Below are 25,835 nucleotides of genomic sequence, written 5' to 3'. Positions count from 1 at the left end.
TGGCGCTGGACGGACCGACGACGTTGTCCTCTGTCGAAGAAGATGAGCCTTGCTCGTGCTGTGTCCCTGCGCCCGGTGCGCGCTGCGTCGGTCTCGCCCCTTGCGAGCCGCGCGATGACTGTGCCGACTGTGCCTGGTATGTATACGTATCTAACGCCCACAGCGATGGCCCGCCAGCAACACACCCGCTCGATGGCGAACGCGCTCCGCCGCTCGACGCGTGTGGCGGCCGTGCCGCCGCGTGTGCTCGGTGCGATCCGCACTTACGCGGCCGATTCGGGCAAGTTTGTGCGTACCAAGCCCCACATGAACATTGGTACGATCGGCCACGTCGACCACGGAAAGACGACCCTGACGGCGGCCATCACCAAGGTGCTACACGAGTCCTCGGGCGAGGGCAAGTTTGTCGACTATGCGTCGATTGACAAGGCCCCCGAGGAGAAGGAGCGCGGTATCACCATCTCGACCGCGCACGTCGAGTACGAGACCCCGAACCGCCACTACGCGCACGTCGACTGCCCGGGTCACGCCGACTACATCCGTAACATGATTACGGGTGCTGCGCAGATGGACGGTGCGATCATTGTGGTGTCGGCGACCGACGGCCAGATGCCCCAGACGCGCGAGCACCTGCTGCTCGCCCGCCAGGTCGGTATCAAGAAGCTGGTCGTGTTCGTGAACAAGGTCGACCAAGTCGACGACAAGGAGATGCTCGAGCTTGTCGACATGGAGATGCGCGAGCTGCTCTCGACCTATGGCTTCGATGGCGACAACACGCCGATCGTGGCTGGTTCGGCGCTGGCTGCCCTCGAGGGCCGCGACGAGGAAATCGGCAAGAGCGCCATCATCAAGCTCATGGAGGAGACGGACAACTGGCTCGACCTCCCTCCTCGTGACCTGGACAAGCCGTTCCTGATGCCCGTCGAGGACGTGTTCTCGATCTCTGGTCGTGGTACCGTCGTGACGGGCCGCGTGGAGCGCGGCACGATCACCAAGGGCGCGGAGATTGAGATCATTGGCCTCGGCGGCCACCTGAAGACCACGCTGACCGGTATCGAGATGTTCCACAAGGAGCTCGACCGCGGTGAGGCCGGTGACAACATGGGCGCGCTGCTCCGTGGTGTCAAGCGCGAGCAGGTGCGCCGCGGCCAGGTGGTCATCCTGCCGGGCACGGTCAAGCCTGTGAAGAAGTTCCAGGCGCAGATCTACATTCTTACGAAGGAAGAGGGCGGTCGCTACACGCCCTTCATGAACAACTACCGCCCCCAGCTGTTCATCCGTACCTCGGACGTGACGGTGTCGCTGACGCACCCGCCGGGCACGGAGAATGCGGACGAGGCGATGGTCATGCCGGGCGACAACGTCGAGCTGGTGTGTGACCTTGTGCACGACATTGCGCTCGAGGAGGGCTCGCGCTTCACCCTGCGTGAGGGCGGCAAGACCGTCGGCACGGGTATCGTGACCAAGATCCTCGGCTAGGTAGCTCGTAGGCCGCGACGCACGCGTTCGTATCACGTGCAAAGTTATACAGCACACACGTGATTGACCCCTCCGCCCGCCATGGCCCAGCGCCGGACCTTCTTTGTCGACTCGTCATCATGGCTCCCCAGGACAAGTCTCATAAGAAGACCCGCTCGGCTCTTAGTGCGTACAAAGCATACTGACAGTGCAGACGACGTGGTGACTGTAGGTACTCGCGACGGCGCGGGCAACGGTACTAACATGACAGCGTGAGTACACGATCCACCTGCACAAGCGCGTGCACTCGATCGCGTTCAAGAAGCGCGCGCCGAAGGGCGTCAAGGAGGTCGTCAAGTTCGCCCAGAAGGCCATGGGCACGAAGGACGTGCGCCTCGACCCCAAGCTGAACCACGAGATCTGGAAGCTCGGTGTGAAGGACGTGCCGCGCCGCCTGCGCGTGCGTCTCGAGCGCAAGCGCAACGACGACGAGGACGCGAAGGAGAAGCTCTACACCTACGCGACCCCTGTGCTGGGCATCACCAACTTCCACGGTCTGCAGACCAACGTGATCGAGCAGGACGAGTAGACAGCTCACCAAAATGAAAGCGGACGACCGCTCGCCTATGTACTCTATGGGTCCGCAGGCGCAGCGGGCGCGTACGTGTGCTTCCTGCGCGGCGCCTGCTGCGTCATGCCGCGGCCCGCACCGACTGCGTCAGATAGTGTGCACGTACTCTTGGCGTACGGGTCGTCGGGCGTCTTGAACTGGCTCCTGTCGCCCGCGACGTCGTAGCGCTTCTTCGCGGCCTTCGCCTGGAACTTTTGCCATGCCGACTGCTTCTCGTCGTGCTCGCGGTTCTTGGCCGCCTCGCGCTCCTGCTTCTTGGCCTTCTTCAGGCGCTTGCGCTCGCGCTCCTCCGTCGTCATCGGCGCCTTCTTCGGCGCGACGTACGCAGGGGCCGGCGCAGCCGCATTCGCATGCGCCTGCCGCGGCCGCAGGTCCGACGCCGTGAGCATGTGCGTCGTCTGCTGCTTGGGCAGCAGGACCGAGTACACAGGCTGCGCCACCGAGCCCGCCACCGTGAGGATCCGCGCGGCGTACCAGCGTCCATCCTCCGGGAGGCGGGCCATGCACTCCTCGCCAGCCACATACTTGTGCGCAGACTCACTCGCACTACTTGCCTTCGGTGCCTTGGCGCGCGCTGCCGCTTGGTCGGCCTCGTACTGCTTCGTAAGCGCAATCAGGTTCGCCAGCTCATCCCGCAGCGACGCCAGCTCGGCATTCTCAGGGTCGGCAGCTAGCGCCTCATTCACCTGCGACAGCTGGACTGGAGTTAGCTACTGCTACCCACACTCGTAAGTGCCAAGCCTGCGGTCAGCCACGCATCACCTACTCAGACGCCATCGTCACAGGCCCCGGTGTGGGCTGGACAGGCTGCGACGCCCCAGCCTCCACTTCTTAGCTCCGGCGGCGATGACCGACACCTTCCATACACGCGATGGCGCGCGCATCGGGTACCGCGTGCTGGGGCGCGAGCATGCGGGGCCTGCGCTCGCTCTGGTGAATGGCATGAGTGCCGTGATGGAGGACTGGCTGGCCCTTGCACACGCACTCGCAGAGACGCGCCGCGTCGTGGTGCTCGACCACCGGGGCATAGGCGCTTCGTACCTCACGCACGACGAAAGCGAGGACATCACGATCGAGCTCATGGCGCAGGACGTAATTGATCTCGTGCGCTCACTTGGCGTGCGTGTCGTGCACCTGCTGGGCTTCAGCATGGGCGGCCTCGTTGTGCAGGCCATCCTCACGCACCCCGACGCACACCCCACACCCGATGGCGCAGGCGTGGCTGTGCAGGGCCTCGAGGTGCGGCGCGTCGTGCTCACCGCCACGTTCACGCGCGCGCCACGCACCGAGTTCCGCCTCGAAGACGTGCCGCGGCCCGCGCACGGCTCGCCCGCTGACCGCGCCAGGGCGGCATCGCGGTACATGCTCGAGATGCAGTACGACCCGGCGGTCATCGGGCCGGGCGGCGCCCTGGAGGCCACGCTCGAGGCGCACCTCGCCGCGAGCGAGACGCTGCGGTACGTACCTATGGCTCACGCAGACGGCCCGCCATGCTCATCATGCAGCAGGCCAAGGCGATCTCGCTCTACCGCGGGCGCGACGCCCTGCGCCGTGTCCCGCGTGGCCTGCCCGTGGCCGTCATCCATGGGCGGCGCGATCGTATGGTAGCCTACGACGAGTCGGCCGATCTGCTCGCGCGCCTTCCCGGCGCCGAGCGACTCCTCCCTGCGACTGACGCGCACGACCCCGAGGCGTTCGGGCACATGTGGTTCGACTACTTCGCCCTGCGCGCATGGGTCAAGCCGCTCACGCACTTCCTCGATCGGCCGGGCGCAAAGATATAGTGGAGGCATCACGCGCCCAGCTGCCGCGCGGCGCCGCGGCGCCGCGCGTGGCCGGCCGACAAGCGACCCGCCTGCGTTGTCGACCCGCCGTGCGTCGCTGAGATGCCGATCGTAAAGCGCAAGCCGGTGCAGCCGGTGCCCGTCTCTGAGGCTTTGGAGGCGGCTTACGCACGGCACGAGGCCCCGCCGGTGTTCTACCTGGCCGCTACCGGCGAGGTGTTTGCTGAGTACGAGCACTATGCGGCGCGTCTGAGCTACTACCACCAGCGCATATTCCAGTGCGAAGTGTCGGGCAAGTCGAACCTCACGTACTTTGAGGCGGCCGAGAGCGAGGCGCAGCACACGCGCGCGATCCAGTCGCAGTTTCCCGACGCACTCAAGGCGCCGATCCTGCAGGCTGTCCAGTTCCAGACCGTGTCGCGCTTCAGCGAGCTCGTGGAGCGCGTCGCGGACAGTGTGAAGGCGCGCTTCTTCCCGGGCGAGGTGGTCCTCGTCGACCGCGAGGGCGAATCCGCGCGCCAGCCCGCGATGGTCCGCGCTGTAGACGCGGCGGACGCGTCCGAGCAGGTGCCGCCCCTGTCGCTCGCGCTCGACGCTGTGCCGCCCCTTCTGTACACGGTGCAACTGCCCGGCGACGACGGCGCATGGAGCGGCGAGTCGCTCCGCGTGCGTGCGACGCAGCTGAGCCGCGAGCGGCACGCGCTGAGCAAGTCGATCCTCCGCCGCTTCCTGCGCGACAGCGTCAGTCGCGAGGCGGGCGCGACGGGTGTATGGCGCGTGCGCGAGTCCCTTGCGCGCAAGTACGCCCTGCCCACCGAGCTCCCGCCCGACGTCGCCGAGTGGCAGCAGTCCGTGCGCGATGCACAGGCGGCCAAGCGGCGCCGGCCAAGCGAGGGCGACACGCCCCGGAAACGCACCGCCAGCGACGCGCCGAGCGCGGCCAAGCCGCTCAAGTTCCCGTGCGAGGACACGCGCCTCGATGCCATCTCGGCCGCGGAGCTGCAGACGGAGACGCCCGGCGAGCTCGCGCGGCGCGTGGCGCGGCCAGCCCTGGGCGGCGAAGAGCTGCTGGGCGTGCCGAACGACCTGTTCGAGTCGTACCTGGCCGTGTACTACTTTTTCCTCGCGCTCGGCGAACCGCTGGGCATCTCGAGCATAGCGCTCGACGACTTTGAGGGCGCGCTGCGGCATCCTGTCGCGGAGCCGCCATGCGTACTGCTTGCCGAGATGCACGCAGTGCTACTGAATGCAATCGTGCGCGATGGGCCCCACAGCCGCGACCTGGCGCCGGCCGCCGTGGCGCAGCGGCTCGTCGCCGTAAGCCGCGACGAAGCGTCGCCGCTCGAGACCGGCGAAGAGGCCAAGGAAGAGGCGCCCGACGACGCGAGCAGCGACGTGAGCGACTCGCCGGAGCGCGAGGTGTTCGAGGCCGCACGCGAGATCGGCCGCGGCTGGCAGCGCTCGGAGCTGCACGACGAGACACGCACCGGCTGGGAGCGGTACCTGGTCGGGTGCCTCGTGGACCGCGCGACGCCCGAGGCGCTGCCGCGCTTCCTGGGCATTCTCTCGCACCTCACGGGTGTGGCATGCGACGACGATACAGACACGCCGTCGACGTCGCCGCGGACAGTCGCGGAGCGGTACCCGCTGCTGCCCCTGAGCGACAAGATCCATGTGCTGCAGTTTCTGTGCGAGCTCGCGGTGCTTACGCGCGGCGTCAAGGCGTACTACGACACGTGCGAGACGCATCTCACGGAGCTGCGCAAGGAGCGCGTCGAGATTTCTCGCACACGCAGACGAACGTGCGTTGGTCCTACTCACCACAGACTGGAGCAGCGAGTCGCGCTCGATGCGCCGGCCGAGGGCGAAGCGATGGACGTCGAGCCGGACGAGCCGGAGCCCGAGGCACCGGCGGCCGAGGTGTCCGATTCCGAGTCGGAGCGCGACGAGCTCGCGTCGGACCACGGCTCGGAGGGCGCAGACGGCAGCGCAGGCGCGTCCGACTGGGACACGAGCGACTCGGAGGGCGTGCGCGACGAGCGGTACAAGCGCCTCGCCGGCACACGCCAGGAGGCACTGCGAGAAAAGGCACAGCAGCGCGAGGCAGAGGCGGCGCGCCTCGCTGCGGCGCAGGCGCGCGCAGCGGAGCAGGTGCGCGAGACCAAGCAGCTGCGCGAGGAGCGGCGGCGCCTAGAGGACACGGCCGCTCGACTCGCGCGGCGCGAAGAGGCCTTGGAGCGCGAGTTTCGGCGGTACGCGCAGATCCCGCGGCTGCGCCCGCTGGGCCGCGACCGCTTCCTCGACCGCTACTACTGGCTCGACGGGATCGGCGCGGCGGCGCCGTCTGGGGCGTACCAGACTGCGCGCATCTTTGTGCAGGCGCCGAGCCGGCGCGAGTGGGAGGCGCTCTGCACGCAGTACGCGGAGGGCCGCGACGCGCTGGCCCAGCGGCGGAGTCGCGAGCATGGCGCGTCGACCGCGTGGGAGTGCGGGTCCTGGGGCGTGTATACACAGCCGGAGCAGGTCGAGGAGCTGATTGCATGGCTCAGACCGCGCGGCGTGCGAGAGCAGGCGCTCAAGGCTCAGCTGCTCAAGTACCGCGACGCTATGGAAGGCGGTATGCGCCGGCGAACGGACGACATTGCGCTGGGCGTGCGTGAGCCGGCCGTCGTCGAGACGCGGCGCTCGGCGCGTGTGCGCTCCGAGCAGTCGTCGCAGCTGCGCCTGCCATACATGCAGTGGCGCAACGCGGCGCGGGACTAGGCCTCGGGGCCCTCGCCGCCGGGGATCAGCTGGCGTCAGTAGGCACGACGTACCGCGCAGATGTTGTTGCCGTTCAGCAGCGTCTTGGCCAGCGGCGTTTTCTTGTAGCCGTCGGATGTTCCCTCGCTGGTGTGAGCAGATGGACCTACTATTCCGTCACGTCCTCGAGCACCATGTCTGGGTGAGCGGCGCGTACGTACTGACGTAGTCGTCGAAGCCCAGGAGCGTGCCCACAAACTCACGCTCACTCTTCATCACGACCCAGATGCGGCTCCCAATGCACCGGTCGACAAGCTCGAGCGGCAGAATGGTCGCACCCGACATGGCGGAGGAGGAGAGCGGCGCGGCGCGGCGCGACGACGACCCAGGGATGGAGGCGTGTAGAATAGCACGTGCATGGCCGTCGTGCACGGCCGCCGCTTGGCATGCGCTGGTGGGGTCTGTGGGCGGCCCTGCTCGTCGCGGGCTTCCTGTATAGCGCGTGGCCGCGCACGTATGCGTACCGCCGTGTCGTAGCGATCGGCGACTTGCATGGCGACTATGACCAGGCGCTCGAGATTCTGCGCGCGACACACGTTGTGGACGAGCGCAGTCACTGGGACGGTGGCGACACGGTCCTTGTGAGCACCGGCGACACGGTCGATCGCGGCGACGCGACCATCAAGCTGTACGAAATGTTCCAGCGCCTGCGCACGGAGAGCGGCAAGGCTGGCGGTCAGGTCGTCACTCTCCTGGGCAACCACGAAGTAATGAATGCGCTGGGCGACTGGCGGTACGTGACGCCCGGCGATCTCGCGTCGTTTGGCGGCCACGATGCACGACGGCATGCCATGTCGACGGACGGGTGGCTTGGGCGCGAGTGGCTCACGCACTACGCCGTTACTGCCAGCGTGCCTTTGCTGGACACGCAGGCAGAGTCCCTCGCGCCGGCCCTCTCACGTACGCACCGCGCTTCGTTCGTGCATGGCGGCATTTCGCCCGTATGGGCGCAGCTAGGCACCGATTCCATCAATGCACATGCGCACGGCCTGCTCCGCAAGGCCCTCACGTCGCGCCCCTCAAACGGCATGCTACCGGGTGACGCGCTGCGCGAGGAACGTGCGCTTTGGGCAGCCGATGGGCCGCTATGGTACCGCGGCTATGCGCTAGATGCTGAGCGAGATGCGTGTGCGAACGCGGACCATGCGCGACGCACGCTGGATGTGCAGAGCCTTATTATGGGCCACACGCCCCAGATGGGCGGCATTGCCAGGCGGTGCGCGGACGACCGCCTCTACATCATCGACACGGGCATGAGCCACGCGTACGGCGGCCGCGCAAGTGCGCTTGAAATCGCGTCGTATCTGCGGCGAGGCTGGTTTGGTACTATGTGTGTGCACTCGACATACACGGCCGTGTACGCGCGTGAGGGCGCACAGCGCCTATCGCACACCGTCCATTGCTAATTACTTGCGGTTGGGACGCAGGCCGCGCACGACGTGACCGACGCGCCACATCTCCTGGTCAGCAATCGCGTCCGTCTCCTTGTCGTAGTCCTCGCGGTAGGTCTTGCGCGAGCCAAACTCGAGCGCGCGCCGCGTCTCGGCGCCAGTCTTCACGCTCTCGTACAGGCGCTCAAACACGGGCTTGCACGCCGCCTCGAACTCGGGCGCCCAGTCAAGGGCACCGCGACGCGCCGTCGTCGAGCAGGCCTTGTACATGTAGTCCATACCGTTCTGCGCAATGAGGGGATACAGCGACTCGAGCGCCTCCTCACACGTCTCGTTGAACGCCTCCGACGGCGAGTGGCCGTTGGCGCGCAGCACATCGTACTGCGCCTTGAACATGCCCTGGATACCGCCCATGAGGCAGCCACGCTCACCGTACAGGTCCGAGTACACCTCCTTCTCGAACGTGGTCTCGTAAATGTAGCCAGAGCCGACGGCCATACCGATCGCAACGGCCTTCTCGAGCGCATGGCCCGACACGTCCTGGAACACGGCCACGGACGAGTTGATGCCGCGGCCCTCCTTAAAGAGGGTGCGCACGGTGCGGCCCGAGCCCTTGGGCGCGCACAGAATCACATCCACGTCGGCGGGAGGCACCACCTTCGTCTGGTCCTTGTACACAATCGAGAAACCGTGCGAGAAGTAGAGCGTCTTGCCCTTCGTCACAAACTGCTGCAGGTGCGACCACGTCGAGGTCTGCGCAGCGTCCGAGAGCAGGTTCATGAGGATCGTGCCCTTCGTCGCAGCCTCCTCAATCGAGAACAGGTTCTTGCCAGGAACCCAGCCATCCTCGATCGCCTGGCGCCACGACTCACCGTCCTTGCGCACACCGACAATCACGTTCATGCCATTGTCACGCAGGTTCAAGCCCTGGCCGTGGCCCTGCGAGCCGTAGCCGAGCAGCGCAAACGTCTCGTTCTTGAAGTAGTCGTGCAGCTTCTCGAGCGGCCAGTCCTCACGCTCGTACACCTTCTCGGGTGTACCGGCAAAGTCCAGCGTCTTCATGCCACGCACAGCCGCAGGGACCGATCGCGCGGGCACAGGCGCCACACGCGCTGCGCGCGAGGCAAGCACAGTGAGCGTGCGCGCAGGCACACGCAGGTGGGTAGCCGAGCGGGCAGCGGAGCGCAGTCCAGAGCGAGCAAGCGAACTCATAGTAGATAAAGAAGAAGCGGGGCACCGCCTGCCCGTACTGCATCGGCCGACGCGTGACTCATCTCAATTGCCCCGCTGACAAATCACGTTTCGCTAGTCGCCTTCTTTGCTTTCGCCATGCTGTGCCTCGCTGCTGCGCACGCAGTGCGTCGTGTTCCAACCACGGGCGCGCGCTTCTACGCGCGCACCTTGGCTACAGAAGCGCCACAGACCTATATCGAAAAGGTCGTGCAAAAGTACGTGGTCGATGCGGATCCCTCCGTGCACGTGAAATCGGGCGACTATGTGTCCATTCGCCCAGCGACAGTGATGACGCACGACAACACCGGTCCCGTCATCTCCAAGTTCCGCGCGATTGGCGCGACGAAAATCCATGACCCACAGCAGGTCGTCTTTGCGCTGGACCATGACGTGCAGAACAAGACGCCCAAGAACCTCGACAAGTACGCCAAGATCGAGGCATTTGCACGCGAGCACAACGTCGACTTCTACCCGGCCGGGCGCGGTATCGGTCACCAGGTGCTCGTAGAGGAGGGCTACGCGTTTCCGCAGACCCTCGTTGTGGCGTCGGACAGCCACTCGAACATGTACGGAGGCGTCGGCGCCGTCGGTACACCCATCGTGCGGACGGACGCCGCGGCGCTGTGGGCTACAGGCAAGACATGGTGGCAGCTGCCCCCGATGGTCAAGGTCGAGCTCACTGGCCAGCTGCGGCCCGGTGTCACTGGCAAGGATGTGATTGTGGCGCTGTGTGGCTACTTCCACAACGACGAGGTGCTCAATGCCGCGATCGAATTCACCGGCGAGGGTGTGCGCTCCCTCACCATCGATGAGCGTCTCTCCATCAGCAATATGACGACCGAGTGGGGCGCACTTGCTGGCGTTTTCCCACTGGACGACTCGACCCTCGCCTGGTACGAGCAGCTGCTCCGCACCATGGACCGCCTGCACTTCCAGGTCGGCTCTTCGCCCCGCCGCTCGGAGACGCATCCGCGTCTGCACTGGAAGCGTCTCGAGCGTCTCGCGCGCGAGCGCTTTGCGGCTGATCCCGGCGCGACATACGCCAAGCACCTCAAGCTAGACCTCTCGACCCTCTCGCCGCACGTGTCGGGCCCCAACAGCGTGAAAGTGACCACGCCGCTTTCTGAGCTCGAAAAGCAGAACATTGCAATTCACAAGGCCTACCTGCTTTCGTGCGTAAATGCGCGCGCCTCGGATATCAAGGCGGCCGCCGATGTCCTACGCGGTAAAAAAGTGGCGCCGGGCGTCGAGATGTACGTCGCAGCGGCCAGCAGTCTCGCGCAACGTGAGGCGGAGGAGTCCGGCGACTGGGGCGCGCTGCTCGCCGCTGGCGCACGACCCTTGCCGGCCGGCTGCGGCCCCTGCATTGGCCTGGGCACCGGCCTCCTGCAGGACGGCGAAGTGGGCATTTCTGCGACGAACCGTAACTACAAGGGCCGCATGGGCAGCCCTAATGCTCTGGCGTACCTCGCATCTCCTGCGGTCGTCGCGGCAAGTGCGGCTGCGGGCAAGATCTGCGCGCCTAGCCCGCTGCCAGATGGCCAAGCGCCCACGCGCCAGGTCGTGTCGGAGCAGGCAGCAGCGCCCACGACCGGCGCGCCAATTGAGCTGGACCCAGCATTCCCGCCGTCGTTTGCAGGCACGCTTGTGTTTGTCCCACAAGACAACCTGAACACTGACGCGCTATACCCCGGCAAGTATACGTACCAGGACGACATTACGCCTGAGCGTCAGGCGGAAGTGGTCATGGAGAACTACGACCCATCGTTCGCCAGTACTGTGGCACAGGAGCGGGCACGTCGCGTGGCGGCTGAGGAGCCTGCGAATGTGGTGCTTGTAGGTGGCTTCAACTTTGGCACGGGATCATCGCGAGAGCAGGCTGCGACGGCGCTCAAGTATGCGGGCGTGCCAGTGGTGTTGGCCGGCTCGTTTAGCGACGTGTTTAAGCGGAATGCCATCAACAATGGGCTCATATGCCTGCAGTGCCCTGAGCTGGTAGAGGACCTGACGCGTGCGCATGCCAAGGACGGCGCGCGCGGCGCAGGTGGTACCAAGCCGGGCGAACTGAGTGTGCTGCTGCGCGATGCCACCGTCGAGCTGGATAGCCGCACAGGTGCGGTGATACTGAAACACGCAGATGGACGCGTGGCCCAGTATACAACGATGCCAGCAGGGATTGGGCGCTCGATCCAGGACATTTATGTCGCGGGCGGCCTTGAGCGCTGGGTTCAGCAGCGTCTGTAGGGGTCGTTGGCATTGGCGCTCTCCACTACCACATAGACCAATTCCAGTGCATTGAAGCACAGATACGCATCTCAAGGACTATGCGTGGCGGATAAGCCTCGAGACATGACCAGTGTCGCCATCAGAATCTAAACTTCCTCACGGTCTATCGATAGCACACTTATATCTAAGGTGGATACAAAGTTTTATCATGGTCAATAATGATTGGCCCGATAAAATCTGCCTAGTTGAAAAGCGAAACACCCCCAGGCTGTACTCACTAACCGCTGGCTTCCTGAGGCACTTGTTTCCTTGAGAGACACGGAATCTCGCACTCGTTGTATCGGCTTTGTAAAAAGAAAGGAGCAATCAATGGAGATGTAATGTACTCACAATTTGACTGAGCACCAGCGAGCTTCCCTACCTGTCATTGGACCGATGATCGATTATCAACGTTTCGTTACTGAGCCGTGTCGGATTTCACGAAACGTGTAGTTGTGGTCGATGTTTAGCTGCCATACTGTACACTTATGATACTATTCCAGATTCCCGCATACTTGCTATGTACTCATTTGGCCGAATGCACCCAGGAGGGTATTTAACAGCTTCCGCGTTATCTAGCAACACAGGTATCCCTCATGCGTCGCTTGAACGCTCGGGAATCCAGCGCGATCATCACTGAATCAAAAAATATACTATGTAGAGGCATCGCCACTAGGTCCACGCCGCAACAAGGCCGTGCGCGCTGCTTCGGCCGCAGTGAGACGCCGTTGGAAGTATCGCCGTACCACGACTAAAACAATGAGGCCCAAAACGCCCGTAATAAAGAAAGAGAGCTCTACCGCCATGGATAGGGCCTCCTCGCTCCACGGTTCTTTGAGGCTGGACGGAAAGTAGGAGAGCAACATGCGCCGCGCCGTGATATCGCCCTGTAGCATGGCCCACAAGGTCTGGAAAAAGAGGCGCCCCATGAGCAAGAACATGAGAGGGTTTGTCGTTTGGGGAAATGATTTGCTCAAGTAGTCGAATAGCCGCTTTGCCAGCGCCAAATCGCGCTTCATAGGTGGAGCACCTTGTGCATACATCGAGCCCAGACGCCATGCCGACATTAAATCAAAAGAGGCACCAGCGAAGTTGTCAAGATTTATCCTGGAAACGTCATCATGCACAGTTGCGATCCAATTACGAGACATATCCACCAAATTGGTGAAGCAATTCGCTGCACGTTGAGCATCACCGTCTGTGAGTCCAAACAGCATATATTCACATAGTTTATAGGAAGCGTGAATACTTCCTTGCATTGCACTTTGGCCCCAGTAATGCTTGGCTAGGGCGTCGTCCACTGCAGGCGCAGGGTTGTGTTGCCACGAGGTAAACTGATCCAAAATGAAGGCGATGTTGTCCTGCGCCTCTTCTACGCCAGACTCGGCGGCCATGGACCATGCCTGTAGAGCTGTCATCAAATCCCCGCGGTCATATGCAGCTGCAGCGCGGTGATATATAGGATCGTTCCAATCAGCACGCTGGACTGCATCTTCTAGGAGCGGCACAGAAATGGCACAGTTCGTCGTCACGTTTTTGCCTTCCAAAGCATCGTCCACGTACAAGCTTGCTTTTAGGTAACGATACTCGAACGAATCGTCCAGCAACAATGTACCGTCTGCATCAGATCGGTGAATCACGTTCATTATGTGGAAATGCTCATGTGCTTTTTTCCGATCCATCGCGCCTGGTGTCAGTCTTGTATACATACGCATTGCTTGTTTCCCTAATTCTAATCGCACCTGGAACGTCAAGCCTTTTTCAGACACGTGTCGGAAGAGCGTCTCGGCCTTGGTCACGTTCGGCGTCAGGCCGCCAAAGCCATACAAATACATCACACCTAGGCCGACAATTCCCTGCGCATCCTCCTCCAAAGCGGCCCGCGTGAACCAAACCTTGGCCCGCACAAAGTCTTGCGATACGCCGTCTCCACGCAAGTACTGCATGCCTAACAGTGATGCCGCTGCTCTAGCGGCAAGCTGATGTGCCAGGTCTTGTTCTTGAGCCACATACACAGGGCGCAGCTTGGGACCGAGATGCGACTCATCTTGAATATCATCAAGAATAGGGGGGTATGGCCATCGAGCGGTGGCAAGCGCTAGCGCATGCTGGGCACTAGCTTCTGGGTCGTACGGTATCGCTCCCAGCACATCATGATCGCTAACAATACTGCCAAAGTAATGGGAGCGAGCAAGTATGTAGCGCTTGTGGGGCTCGTCTTCAAGAGCGTAGTCTTCGTAGGTCTCCATAAGACGCTGTAAAGCTTTCTTGTCTGTCAATGCCCTGGGCTGGTATTTCAACATCTGCCTAATCCACATGAATCGAAGTGAATAGAGCATCCAATTAACCTTACTCCGGTGGGACCACCACGCAAACTCTTCAAGGTTTCGTGATAAGTGGATATCACTTAAACGGATTTTGGAATACGGCAAACGGCGGCCACCCGGCGGTCCTGCCATGAACATCTCATACGTTTCACGGGCCATCTGATCATAGGTATGCATGGCTTCCAAACAATCTTGGGGTACACCCAAGCCGCGCCGATAGCGGTGTGCCATTACACTGCGTGCATGCCAGTCCTTTTCTTGTGCGGCAAACGCATAGTGCACAAGCGCCTCATCAGGTCTCGGTGGGATCTGATGCATATCGGCCGCGTACGCACTGCTGTAGAGGTATCCTAGGCGCGCATGGGCGGTGGCATTCCCATGCAGTGACAGTCGCTCAAAGCAATCAAGTGCGCGAGTGGCATTCGGCGTAACTCCGTGCGTGCCCCAAAAGTAGTGCTCGCCAAGAATCCATAGAGCATCGTCTTGCGCAGGTTGACCAGACGACTTCATAGCAAATGCATCAGACACCATTGTAGCCTCGTCGAGTGGCTCCGAGAAGGCCAACCACTCTAGCAGTCGCTCTGCGTGGGCGCGCTTAGCAAGCAGGTGTGGCTCTGGCTCGACAGGCGGCGCCTCGGTTGTACCAACAAGACGCTGGAGCAAATTTAGCAGGGCTGTGCGCGAGAGACGCTTGCGATGACGTTGTACAATGGCCTGCATACGTGGAGCAAGCGGTGCATGAACCTGTCCCACAAAGGGACCCCACATCGCTTGTTCCCAGCCGTTGGTTACAGGCCAATCGTTTTCTAAATGCGCATTCTGCGCCTTGGCCACATCAAAGTCCCAGTCCGGCCACAATGGAGAGGGTGGGAGTTCGTAAAACGTATGAGCAGATCGAGAAAGCTTAGCGGACGTGTCTGTCGATGCATGAATTAGCCTCGCCAATACGCCCCGCAATGGACCGATATAGGCACCGCTGGCATCATGGGTGTATGAATGGCCGATGCGCCGAGCCCAAGATCCAACCTGTAGCTTTACGTACCCAAAGAGATCATTGGTATGCGGTATGTGCGGCACTTCTGTGTTGGGAAACTCACTCGCGTAGCTCACGAGCGAGCGGAGCAGTTCCAGGGCATCGTTCAGCGCCACTTGTCGATCAGGGTAGGTAGTATTGAAGTAATGTGCAAGGCTGGAAGGATCAGCCCGAAAAATAGTCTCAGAGCTCCAGTGCGTAGCATCTGCATGCGCAGCGACAGCAGCGCACGCCACGATGCCCAGCCACCAGACCCGATACATGGCTCACCAGCACAGATGCGATGCGCCACGACGCATCGTTGTGCGTCGCACGTGACACGCCAAGGCCACCTGGCGAGAAGCTCCCTGTGCAGGCCCTGGGAGCTCTCCATGAGATGTCGGTGTTTGTGAGAGTGCGTGGCCCCACGACGCACGGTGCAGTTTGGCGTCTAGGTCCGCATCATGCCGTGGCCGTTGTGTCGTACCTGTCGCGGCAATGGGGTCCCATCGTATACTGTTCCTTTCCAAGGGTAGGTGGCAAGTCACTGACATGCAGGCGCCAGGGCAAGGCCGACTACTTGGCTACGGTACAATCACGTTTAAGCAAGCAGAAAGTGTTCAGCGTGTTCTTCATGCTGTGGACCAGCGCCACGGACTGCTACGCATCCCCTATGGTGCGCCACTGGAGGACCCGAACGCGATTGCCTGCGCGTCGCTTGCGGACAGCGCGCGTGCTTTTCTGACCTCACCGTCGATCCGTGATAATGTCGCCACCTCGGCGCCGCTAGCGCCAGGCACCAAGTCTCAGATCCCATGCGACCATCTGCTCGTGACAGTCGAGCGCAGCGTGCGCGACCTGCGTGCGCGTAGCCCGCAGGCGAGGGCCGAGCCGTCGCTCATGGAGCAGTTCGATGGGTTTGCCGGTGGACTCGCTCAGCGTGCTGCACACTATGCACGCGAAGATCGACGGCGTGAGCGTCATGGGAAACGTAAGCGACCTGACTAGCTATGGATCGCGTATAGAGCCTCTTGCGCGCTTGTTGCCCACGCGTTGGCCCTTGAACGCCTGGTTCTTGCGCTTACGGCTCATATGCTTGCCAGCATTGCGCGCGGTGCGGCGCTTGGCCGCACGCTCAGGATTCGCAATCGTCTCGAGCAGCCGCGAATGTTTGCGTTCACGACGTTTGTCCATCAGCGTCTGTTTCACATGGGTGTAGGCACGCGTAAAGGCGACGGGCCCCACATACTCCTGGACCATATCCTGCACTTCATTGGCCAATGTCTTGAGGTCCTCGGGCGCCTGTTCATCGTCCATGATGCGCAGGATTGGTGACAAGATGTGCACGAGGAAGCGGCCGATCACTGATGCCTCGAGCTGCGACGTCATGGCAGCGAACCACTTGAGCACGGCTCCTGCGCGCTTTGGTGCCGACTCGTTGGACCGGCCACCATGCTGTAGGCGGGCAGCATGCGACAGTTTTGTAAACAGCCAAGACAAACGTGCAGGCACTAGCGGCCCATCCTCATGTGTGCTGGCTTCGTCCTCAGCTTCGTCCTCGTCGTCCTCTTGCTCGACATCCTCATCGTCGTCCTCGTCTTCCACATGCTCTTCTTCGATACCATCCGCAAACTTCTTGCCCAAAAACACAAGGTTGCGCACCACTTGGAGCGTCAGTGCATCGTCCAAAAAGGGGCTGTACAGCTGCGATACGAGCTGCCGAGCAGAGCGAACCAAGTCACTAGGCGTCCAGGGCTGCTGACTCGCGAAGCTTGCACCTAGCACACGGCATGCCGACACGCGGCACCAAGCATGGGGGAACGTGAGTAGTATGAGCAGAGGCTCTTTGGCAGGCGCCAGGTGCGTCCATACATGCGGATCGCGCTGGACAAGCGACTGCATCGTCTGCAGCGCCTGGTATACGTAGCGCCATGCATCTGCATCGCCCTCTTCTGCGCCTTGCTGCAGTGCCTGCACAATGGCGACACATGCATCTTCAGCTACGCTGCTTTGATCGCGTTCCGCCGCCAGCTCATACACACGCAGAGCCACAGAGGCCAGCTGCTGTGCCTGCGCACTGCCCTGGGCTGTAGCCCAAGCGCGTGTCATTTGCATGAGCGTGGCGCGTTGCGGTGCATGAACGGCACCCAGCAATGTTCTCAGGACCTGTGCGGCCTGCTGGCGGCATGCCGTCGACTCTTCATTCGCAAGGAGCATGACCAGTGCCACAAAGAACAGCTCCGAAAACTGCGACACAACTTCGGTCGAGAACTTGGACAGCACAGCACCAACGAGCTCGAGCACACTTTGGCGCCCACCCTGCTTCTCGTAGCTGAGATGTTTGGCCAGAAACTGCATCTGGCTCTGCAGACGGCCCTGTCCTTGGGGATAGTCCAGCAGGAACTGTAGGTATAACGAGCGGCATATATCACGGACCTGGGCGTCGTGGCTCACCACCAAAAGTTCGGCAACGCGGTCCATGATATCGTAAATCTCAGGCACGACAAAGGCTCGCGATACAATCGCACGCAACAGCGCAAACACACTCGCTTGCGCAACGGGCGTTTCCAGCTCAGGCTCCACAAGAGTGAGTAGCTCGGTGAGCTGCCGGGTCGGCGGCGGAGGCGCACGGCCTTCGCGCAGCACAATGCTCAGGGCCCGCAGCGCGGCCTGGGCCATAGCCGAGTGTAGACCACCAGCACTGCGCAGCAGCACGAGCATCTGTTTCTGCATCACCGGCAGCGCCTCAGCCAGGTTCGGCAGCGGGCACCGAGCCAGAGCGGCAGCAGCTCGTAAGCCACGCTCAATTACAGGCCCGCTCGTCGCATAGAGCGTCTCGCCCACCGCCTTGACGAGTGGAACAAGCCGAGCGACGGTCTCCTCGTTGTGAACATCAAAGCGCGAGCGACGCAGCGCAGTCGTCAGTAGTTCCAGCCCCAGCTCGACAAACTTGTGAGCATTTTGGGTCAGGTACGGCGCACTGGCCAAGGGCTGGGCGAGTGCTTTCTCACCCTTTGCAATGAGCGTGTAGCACAGCACGAGAAAGTCATGTGTGTCAATATGCGTATTGGCGCTGAGACCCGACGCGATACGCCCAAGACACTCGTCCACATGGCGCAGCGTCTTCGTCTCGATGCTTGCTGCGAGCACGCCGCGCAAAGGCAGCAAAAGCTCCTGCACACACTTAGGCTCCGCAAGACGCGCCAGATGCTCAAATGTGTCGATACTCTTGCTTTGGCGTAACTCGCGCACCTTGGTGCGGTATTCGACGGCAGCGCGGTCCTCAGCCGTGAGTCCAAACACGTCCTCCATGGCTGCCTCGACCATATCGCGCACGCCATCGTCCAAGCCTGTGAGTAAGGGCTCATCGCCCGTGCTCAGCGCGACCAGGAGGCTGTGTACCGTATACGCACACACGGCCAGTTGCGGGCCGCGGGTCAGGAGTCGGCGCAGTTCGCGCACAACGCTAGCGAGGTATTCGACTCCGATGGCACGCAGCATCTGCAGCGCCGTCTCGCGGCATGCATCCCGTGTCGACTGCAGCTTGCTGCGTAAGGCATTGGCCAAGGAGGCAAAGACCTTGAACAGCTCCACCTGCTGACGGTCCTTGGGCAAGTGCTGCGCAAGGCGTGCCGCACCGACAATGAGTGGGAGGCGCGCAGGCAGTCGGTCCTCGTCCTTGACTTGAAGCGCCTCATGCAGTGGCGGTAGCACACGCGTTGTGAGTGTAGCGGCTAGCGCCACCTTTTGATCACGCTGCGCGTCTAAAGGCTGTGTCAAGTCTCGCGCGAGCGCCTGTCCGTCGTACGCCTGGTCGTCCGCCAAATCTTCCTCCGTTGCGCCGGTATTGTCGCTGACGTCTTCATTGCAGTCAAAGTGGAACGCTTCGAGCACGCCCACCACACCACGTACATGCAAGCGCTCCGCTGGCGACGTTTCGTCCTTCGCTGCATGCTCCTTGAGCTCGCGCAAGAAGCGGGTGAGCCAGTGGTAATAGTGATTCCATTGCAGCTGCGCGGCCATGCGCCGGATGCACGCCAAAGCTTCGTTGGCCATGTTCATGTCGATACCTCCGCTCTGATTAGGCAACAGGAAAAACCAAGTCAGAGGCAGAAACAGGTCCGAGAGCGTCTTGCTGCGGAGCGCGCCGCTCTCCGCCGCTTGGGCTAAGCGGTGCATGGCGCGGACGCGGCGGTGCGTCTGGATGTGGTATAGGTTGGTGAACACACTCGCCTCGTCATCACCGCCCGCTCGCAGTACATTCAGCTCGGCAAGTGGTGGTACCAACTCGCTCATCTCAGTAACTGTGATGCCGAGCAGCTGGAACAGCTCCTTGCGTACGGCCTCCGAGCGGCTGTGCAGGCGTCGGCGCATGCCTGGGAGCAGCACACGAGTGGCCAGCGACACACACTCAGGATCGTGTGCCTCGCGTACAAAGCGCTGCAGCATCGCTGAGGCATTCGTACGCATCGCTAGCTCGTCGTCGCAAATATAAAAGAGGGCATGGTAAAGCAGAACATGCCATTCGCGAGCACCAATGACCGTTTCCGCATCAAGGATCGCATCGAAGGCGCTCAGGCGCTGCTCCAGGTCTGGCTCATCCACCATCCGCGCGGAGTACGCGTTTAGCGCTCGGACCCATTCCGTGATACGAGTCAGACTCGGCTCAGCCGTCGCAAGCTGCGCAAAGGCCTCCGCATACTGTCCGCGTGCCTGGCGCGAGCGCAGCTCCGAGCCAAGGCGGCAAAACAGGCCATACAGGTCGTCCAGAAAAGCTCCTGACGTACCTGCGCGAGGTAGCAGCAGGGAAAAGGTGCGCAGCAGCTCCGTCTTGGTGCGTTCAGGGATGGCGCGGGCGCTGTGGCGCATGAGTGGCACAAGAAGCTCGACGACCTTGGCAGCAGCCGCCTGTGTCGCAATGTGCGGCGCCAGCAGCGAAAGCACACTCAGTTCCTGGCGCAGAAGATCATCGCGAACATGTAGAGCGAGGGGATGCGTAAACTCAGTGCGGATTGTGTGGCGAACAAGCGGCTGGAGATGCTCAAGCAGAGCAGGCACCATCGGGAGGACAACCTGGTCCCGAATGGCCTTCGCTTCTTCGCCTTCCGCCTCAGCGACGCTAAGCAGGCGCTCGGCCATATCGAGGATGGTCTGTGCGACAGGCGGCTTGATGCTTGTGCTGCTAAGACCAGCATACACCGCAGGCAAAATGGACGTGTCGCTCAGGAAGCAAATGAGTGTGTCACTCTCGCTGATCCAGGTGCGGCACAGTTCCAAGAACGCGGATGGCGCCTGGACACTGTCTTGGGCGAATGTAGCAAGCCGGGGATGGACCAGGCGCGTAAGGATCACGTCGCGGAACTCGGTCCAGTTGGTCCCTTGGCCGTAACGCACAAAGTCTGCGAGGCGACGCAGTGCAGCGCGCCTCACTTCGCGCGCCTGCTCGTCGGTGGCATCGGCTGCATGCGCCGCGAGGCTAACCACCACACCGACCAGGCGGTGCATGCATGGCTGAAGAGCACGTCCTAGGTGACGCAAGACCTCGCCGAGCATCTGCAATAAACCCAGCTGCTTCCGCATGGGCGCCTCGGGCGGTGGCGGTAGCACAAATGGCTGTGTCACGACCTGATCCACAAAGGCCCCCAGCATGAGATCGACCAGCAGCTGCAACTCCTCCACTCGACTCTCGTATAAGGCCGATAGAATGGCCGTACGGCGCGCATGCTGTCCAGCACCGCTTGTCCGCACGCCACGCCGCGAAATCATAAGGCCATACAGCAAGCGGATAAGCACGGGCATGACCTGGGGGCGCATCACAGCGCTGAACTGCTCCGACGTCGCCGAGAGGTCCAGCTGCGAGAGCGTATCGCGGAACTTGGCCGTGTCCAGCAGGTTGCGCAGTTTGTCTTCCATGTGCACAAGTGCAGGCGGTTTCCAGGTCAGCAGGCACGAGAGTGCGCCGCGCTGTACAGTGATTTCCGGCTGCGCACACAGAGCAAGGAAGTGGGTTTGCATGTCCGAGGCCTTGTGCATCCGTGCCGGGTCACGGAACTCGGCAAAGATGGCGAGGAACTGGCGCAGACGTTCCATGCGTGCAATGGTCGGTGCGCGGTCCGTCTCTGGCGCATCTACCAGCGACGCCCACTGCGCAAGCACATGCGACACGAAAGCCTCGCTGTGCTTTTCGGGTAACAAGGCATGCTGCTCATACAACAGGAGAATCTCTGTGGCATAATGCGCGGCATCAAAACGTACGTGCGGCGTCATGCGCGCTTGAAGCGCAGACGCCGCGCGCTGCGCAGGATCCACACCGTCCAAGTGCACAATATGTGCAAGAGTGCGGAGGCGGCGGGTCAGCTGCGGATCATGCAGTTGGTACAGGTCGTCGCGAGCATCGTCATGCGACGGTTCAGTAACATGAGGTACCTCCTCCTCCTCCATCTCATCGCCAGGCTCGGGACCCGCATGCACTAGGGCATCGGCCGCTTGCAGTTCAGCGAAAGAGACGCGCCAGACTTCCTCGCCGATGCGCGCACTCAAGGCCACCAGTGTCTCGCGACTCGCGGCCCATACAGGCTTTAAGTTGAGCTTGAGTGTGCCGATGGCATAACGCACAAGGGCCTGCATCTGCAGGTCGCTACCAGTCAGGGCCTTGCAAGCTTCGCGCTGGGCGTATCGCAGCTTAACATTTCGAGCGGTAACGTTGGCCACATCGAGGGACATCGCTTCGACCTCCGCGAGGAGAGCAAACACGTTGAGAGGCGCCTCTGTTACGAGCGCCAACAGTCGCAGCGCCGCATGTACAATTGCGCGGTTGGGATCAAGCAAGGCACTAATCAGCACAGGCCACATATGTGTCACGGACGGCAGAGACGTCGGTGCTGCAACCGCCTCGGCCAGGTCAGCCAGGGCAGGTAGGACGGCATGGCTAGACACACTGGCCTGCAGCAAACGCACAAAGATGCTCGGCTCACCGTCAAAAAGCACCTGCACACACTCTCGTACATTCAGAGGCGAACGTAACACAGTTACAAGACTCGCGAGCAGTGAGCCTAAGATGCCATCCAAATAACGAGTCGTTGTGGTGCCGGCACCGCTTGCCGCTGCTTGGATGCAGCGCACGAGGAGACGTGCCATGGCCGGTGCAGCGCTGGGAAAGCGGCACGCGAGTGGCACAGCTGGCATGCTCGTCAGAACCTCATCGTCCGTTCGCCCGCTGTCCAGCAGCGAGGCCAGGCGATCTAGGCGCTGCTGGACCTTCTTTTGCGCACGCTTCGTCCATCGCAGCACAGTGGTGGTCGGCGGCGCATCATGCAGCTTGGCGAGGTGCCCTTGGGCATCGAGCTCGGCCAGGAACGCCAGCGCGGCATCTTCCTGCGCGGCCTTGGCATGACCGGCCAAGATCTGCGACGTGGCATCGAGCGCGGTAGGCAGTGCCAGTGCACCATAGCTGTGCCACGCTAGCGCAGGGTCACCAAGAGCGCGGTATACGCCGTCGAATGCCGCCCATGCCACCTCAAACGGCTCGCGCTCGTGACGCGTCGCAAACGCTTGCAAGACCTGCTTTCCAGGCCCTGTCAGGTCCTGTACGCGGGCCAAAGGCATGGACACACATACCAACGACGTGTAAGCTCGGAGTAGCGGCGCATTCGTTGCCGAGGAGTTCCAGACCATGCGAGCATCCAGCTTCGGCAGCCAAGCAAAGAATTGTGCCTTGACGCTGTCGTCCACGCGCGTGCCCTTGCGGGTGCCTAGCGCCGCAGTGAGCCATACCAGGCACGTCGGCAGCTCGGCCAGCGGGCTCTCTGTCGCCCGACACAGCAGCCACTCGAACACTGGTATCATATCGAGCGCACGTGTATGGTGCACCAGGGCTGTCATGATGCGCTCACCCCACCGCTCGATGCTGGAGGCAAACGGTGCATCCCAGCTGAGAGCACATGAAAGAAGTTCGCGCGTCCGCGAATGAAGAGCATGCGCAGCCGTCTTGCAGCTGTGAGCCCACGTCGCAGCAATGCCGCTATCCAGGGCTGGTCCATACGTGTGAGAATCCACACGCATGGTATGTACTAGTACACCCAGCTGCGAAAGCGGCGCCTTGCGAATAAGATGTGCGAGTGCCTCGGTCGCAAAGCGGCGTGTGTGCGAACGGGCCATGGGACGCATGCTCCGCAGCATAGCATCATTCTCTGCACACTGAGCGTCTTCGTTGTCAGTTACAGAGGCGGTTAATGTCTGGTCGGTAAGCAGATCGCGGACAATAGTCCAGCTTGCGACAAGCAATTGGGCGTCCGAGCTGCGGACCATGAGCGAAGATACGGCCCGAAATAGCCACGCTGCGCTGTGGAAAGCGCGCTCCACGAGACGCGCGGCAAGCTCTTCGTCGCCCCGCGTGAGGTTCTTGTCCATCAGAGAGGACGCGCGCAGTAGGGCCGTCAGAAGCGTGGGGTACACAGGAAGGAACTCAGAGCCCAGGTCAAACGCCATACGTGGCACCAGGTCCAAAAGTGCATCCCACGCGAGCCAATTTTGTGGGTCGCGCAGCGTAAGCCCCGCGTCCAGCTCCGCCGCGATCTCGTCGCGGTGGTGCACCAGCAGAACAAGCGATTGTGCCTTAGGCATGACGTTCGCATAAAACGACTGAAATGGCAAACTTAGATTCAGCTCATTCCACTGCTGCAGCGCCGAGCCGAAGGCCGTGCTCTGCAGGTCGGACGTCTCGGTGACAGTGGGGGTCGCTCCTGTTGCCACGGCGAAGGCGCTTGCTGGCGCATCGAGACCGGCCACCTGCAAGCGCGAGGCACCCCAGTTCGTACCAGAGTCTCTTGATAAGTCGATAGTGACATGTTTGAGCCGCTCGTGGAACGACACGTAGCGGTGCGGCGCCGCACTGTCGCCCATCGTAGCGTCGTCCACTGACGAACAAGCCAAGTGGAGCTAAAAACTTTTTTCAGGTCGGCCGAGCCATGGCATCGTGGAGCTGCTGGTCAAGGCGTTGGTCCTTGGCCACCAGAACGCTGCTAGCTGACTATGGACCTGTTTGCTGATACGGCAGATGCGCCGGATGAGCAGTTTTCGATCAACCAGTCATATGCGGAGCGTTACCATCATAACAAACGCCGGGTTGAGCTTGAGCAACTTAAAGAAAAGTACGGTAATGCTCCGGAGGAAGACGAAGACGACTCGAAAGACGACTCAGAGGATGTCACCGAGGACGAGGACGGAGAACAGCTGACTCCCCACATGGATGCTGCAATATTGCGTACACTCCAGCGAATTCGCGAAAAGAAGGACGATCTTTATGACACGAGCAAGCGTGTGTTTGACGACGAGCAGGCAGCTCTAGCAACACGGGCCTTTCCCACGACAGATCACAAGAGCTCCAGTAAGAAGGTGACGCTGCGTGACTACCAACGGGGCCGCATGCTCGAGGCCATGAAAGATACCAGCGACCCAGCCAAGGCCTTCGCCGACGCCACTTCGCGCGAGTCGCCGTCTGACACGCACGCGCAGCCTACGCACAATGAAGAGCAAGAGGCGATTCGCTCCGAGTTCCTCAACGCGGCACGAAACAGCGAAGATGGGGATGGAGACGACCTATTCCAAGTGCGCGCGGTTGACGACAACGACGACAACGGAATGTACCGTCAGGCTCTGTTGGATGCTGTGGACGAGCAGAATGGTGAGAAGAATATACGTGACCTTCTCCGTGATCACACCCACGGTGACGCACGCACACAGGAAAACGAGGATTTCCTGATGAACTATATTCTCAACCGCGGCTGGGTGGACAATGACTTCATACAAAGCAACAGTCAAGGCGCCCAGTCACGCGACTGGGACGCAGAGGCAGCCGATCTTGACTCAGAGGCTTCGTTTGACTCTGCTGCCGATGCGTTCGAGCACGCTTACAACTTTCGTTTCGAAGACCCGTCGCTGGCCCAGAAGGCCTTTGCGATTGAGAGTTTCCCTCGTCACACAGATGACACGATTCGCCGCAAGGACGATCGTCGTAAGAAGGCTCGTGCTGAACGTGCTGAGCGCAAAAAGGCTGAGAAAGAGACCAAGATGCGCGAATTAGATCAACTCAAGGCTCTTAAGCGCCAGGAAATTGCCGATAAGCTGAAACGTCTGCGTGATGTCTCAGGAGGAGACAACAAGATGGACGGCCGTGCTTTCGAAGGAATTGATTTTGAGACTGACTTTGATCCGGAGGAGCACGATCGCATGATGCAGCAGCAGTTTAACGACGATTACTATGCCCATGAAGATGATACAGTGAAGCCACAGTGGGACGACGACATTGAAATTGATGATATCCTTGCCGAGGCGGAGCCAACGACTAAGAGCAAGAAGAGTAGCAAGAAAAGCAAGCACAGTGAGCAACAGAATATGGATGCTGATTATACCGAAGGACAAGATGTGAAGCTTTCAAAGAAGGAGCGTAAGGCACTCAAGAAGAAGGAGAAGAAGGCCAAGAGCAAATCCACGGCCGAAGCAGCTGTGAATGAAGATGAGATGGATGCTGACAAGACGGAGACCGCTATGTCCGAATCTGATCGCAAGCACCGCGCGCGCGAGCTGATGGATCAGTATTACAATCTGGGGTATGAAGATATGATCGGCGATACACCGACCCGGTTTAAGTATGCATCAGTGCCTAAGGAAAACTATGGGCTGAGTGCCGTTGAAATCCTCTTGGCTGATGACGCCGACCTCAATAATGTCGTGGGTCTGCGCAACCTGCAACCCTACCGCCGAAACACCGCTAAACCATCTAATCTGAAGAAGCGACTGAAGCGGTTCCGTGATGAGCTCGACGCACGCAATGCCAATGAAGAACCAGCCGAGCAACCCAAGAAGAAGCGATTGGGTAGGAAGGAACGGCAAAAATTGAAGGCTACACAGGAAGGAACGGAGTCTACTTGAAGT

At 61.4% G+C, this 25,835-nt stretch overlaps 12 protein-coding genes across 12 annotated transcripts; 7 read left to right on the top strand and 5 right to left on the bottom strand.

Annotated features, from left to right (window-relative positions):
- Positions 1-42: 42 nt before the first annotated feature.
- MSY001_3116 (uncharacterized protein) lies at positions 43-1,479 on the top strand (the record flags this gene model as incomplete). Its single annotated transcript, XM_018885006.1, has 2 exons — positions 43-136; positions 164-1,479. 2 exons carry the CDS (start codon positions 43-45, stop codon positions 1,477-1,479), a joined length of 1,410 nt encoding a protein of 469 aa, XP_018741609.1.
- A 119-nt stretch (positions 1,480-1,598) lies between these two features.
- On the top strand, positions 1,599-2,047 carry MSY001_3115 (uncharacterized protein; the record flags this gene model as incomplete). The annotated part of the gene is made up of 3 exons (XM_018885005.1): positions 1,599-1,644; positions 1,673-1,686; positions 1,730-2,047. The coding sequence occupies 3 exons, from the start codon at positions 1,599-1,601 to the stop codon at positions 2,045-2,047; spliced, it is 378 nt and encodes a 125-aa protein (XP_018741608.1).
- A 44-nt stretch (positions 2,048-2,091) lies between these two features.
- Positions 2,092-2,592, bottom strand: MSY001_3114 (uncharacterized protein; the record flags this gene model as incomplete). The annotated part of the gene is made up of 2 exons (XM_018885004.1): positions 2,092-2,171; positions 2,196-2,592. 2 exons carry the CDS (start codon positions 2,590-2,592, stop codon positions 2,092-2,094), a joined length of 477 nt encoding a protein of 158 aa, XP_018741607.1.
- A 343-nt stretch (positions 2,593-2,935) lies between these two features.
- On the top strand, positions 2,936-3,873 carry MSY001_3113 (uncharacterized protein; the record flags this gene model as incomplete). The annotated part of the gene is made up of 2 exons (XM_018885003.1): positions 2,936-3,546; positions 3,570-3,873. The coding sequence occupies 2 exons, from the start codon at positions 2,936-2,938 to the stop codon at positions 3,871-3,873; spliced, it is 915 nt and encodes a 304-aa protein (XP_018741606.1).
- A 102-nt stretch (positions 3,874-3,975) lies between these two features.
- On the top strand, positions 3,976-6,636 carry MSY001_3112 (uncharacterized protein; the record flags this gene model as incomplete). The annotated part of the gene is made up of 2 exons (XM_018885002.1): positions 3,976-5,675; positions 5,700-6,636. The coding sequence occupies 2 exons, from the start codon at positions 3,976-3,978 to the stop codon at positions 6,634-6,636; spliced, it is 2,637 nt and encodes an 878-aa protein (XP_018741605.1).
- A 35-nt stretch (positions 6,637-6,671) lies between these two features.
- Positions 6,672-6,960, bottom strand: MSY001_3111 (uncharacterized protein; the record flags this gene model as incomplete). Its single annotated transcript, XM_018885001.1, has 2 exons — positions 6,672-6,781; positions 6,837-6,960. The coding sequence occupies 2 exons, from the start codon at positions 6,958-6,960 to the stop codon at positions 6,672-6,674; spliced, it is 234 nt and encodes a 77-aa protein (XP_018741604.1).
- Positions 6,961-7,061: 101 nt separating this feature from the next.
- On the top strand, positions 7,062-8,081 carry MSY001_3110 (uncharacterized protein; the record flags this gene model as incomplete). The annotated part of the gene is given in 2 exon segments (XM_018885000.1): positions 7,062-7,616; positions 7,629-8,081. The coding sequence occupies 2 exon segments, from the start codon at positions 7,062-7,064 to the stop codon at positions 8,079-8,081; spliced, it is 1,008 nt and encodes a 335-aa protein (XP_018741603.1).
- MSY001_3109 (uncharacterized protein) lies at positions 8,082-9,278 on the bottom strand (the record flags this gene model as incomplete). Its single annotated transcript, XM_018884999.1, has 1 exon — positions 8,082-9,278. The coding sequence occupies one exon, from the start codon at positions 9,276-9,278 to the stop codon at positions 8,082-8,084; it is 1,197 nt and encodes a 398-aa protein (XP_018741602.1).
- Positions 9,279-9,395: 117 nt separating this feature from the next.
- Positions 9,396-11,543, top strand: MSY001_3108 (uncharacterized protein; the record flags this gene model as incomplete). The annotated part of the gene is made up of 1 exon (XM_018884996.1): positions 9,396-11,543. The coding sequence occupies one exon, from the start codon at positions 9,396-9,398 to the stop codon at positions 11,541-11,543; it is 2,148 nt and encodes a 715-aa protein (XP_018741601.1).
- A 674-nt stretch (positions 11,544-12,217) lies between these two features.
- MSY001_3107 (uncharacterized protein) lies at positions 12,218-15,223 on the bottom strand (the record flags this gene model as incomplete). Its single annotated transcript, XM_018884995.1, has 5 exons — positions 12,218-12,762; positions 12,829-12,967; positions 13,307-13,871; positions 14,037-15,080; positions 15,195-15,223. The coding sequence occupies 5 exons, from the start codon at positions 15,221-15,223 to the stop codon at positions 12,218-12,220; spliced, it is 2,322 nt and encodes a 773-aa protein (XP_018741600.1).
- Positions 15,224-15,911: 688 nt separating this feature from the next.
- Positions 15,912-23,804, bottom strand: MSY001_3106 (uncharacterized protein; the record flags this gene model as incomplete). Its single annotated transcript, XM_018884994.1, has 1 exon — positions 15,912-23,804. The coding sequence occupies one exon, from the start codon at positions 23,802-23,804 to the stop codon at positions 15,912-15,914; it is 7,893 nt and encodes a 2,630-aa protein (XP_018741599.1).
- Positions 23,805-23,933: 129 nt separating this feature from the next.
- MSY001_3105 (uncharacterized protein) lies at positions 23,934-25,832 on the top strand (the record flags this gene model as incomplete). Its single annotated transcript, XM_018884993.1, has 2 exons — positions 23,934-24,219; positions 24,274-25,832. The coding sequence occupies 2 exons, from the start codon at positions 23,934-23,936 to the stop codon at positions 25,830-25,832; spliced, it is 1,845 nt and encodes a 614-aa protein (XP_018741598.1).
- Between the last annotated feature and the right edge of the window lie 3 nt (positions 25,833-25,835).

Source organism: Malassezia sympodialis, genomic scaffold, assembly GCF_000349305.1.
Source record: "Malassezia sympodialis ATCC 42132 genomic scaffold, msy_sf_18, whole genome shotgun sequence".
In the NCBI taxonomy this organism is placed as follows: Eukaryota; Fungi; Basidiomycota; class Malasseziomycetes; order Malasseziales; family Malasseziaceae; genus Malassezia; species Malassezia sympodialis.
This window is presented reverse-complemented; position numbering and strand designations above follow the sequence as displayed.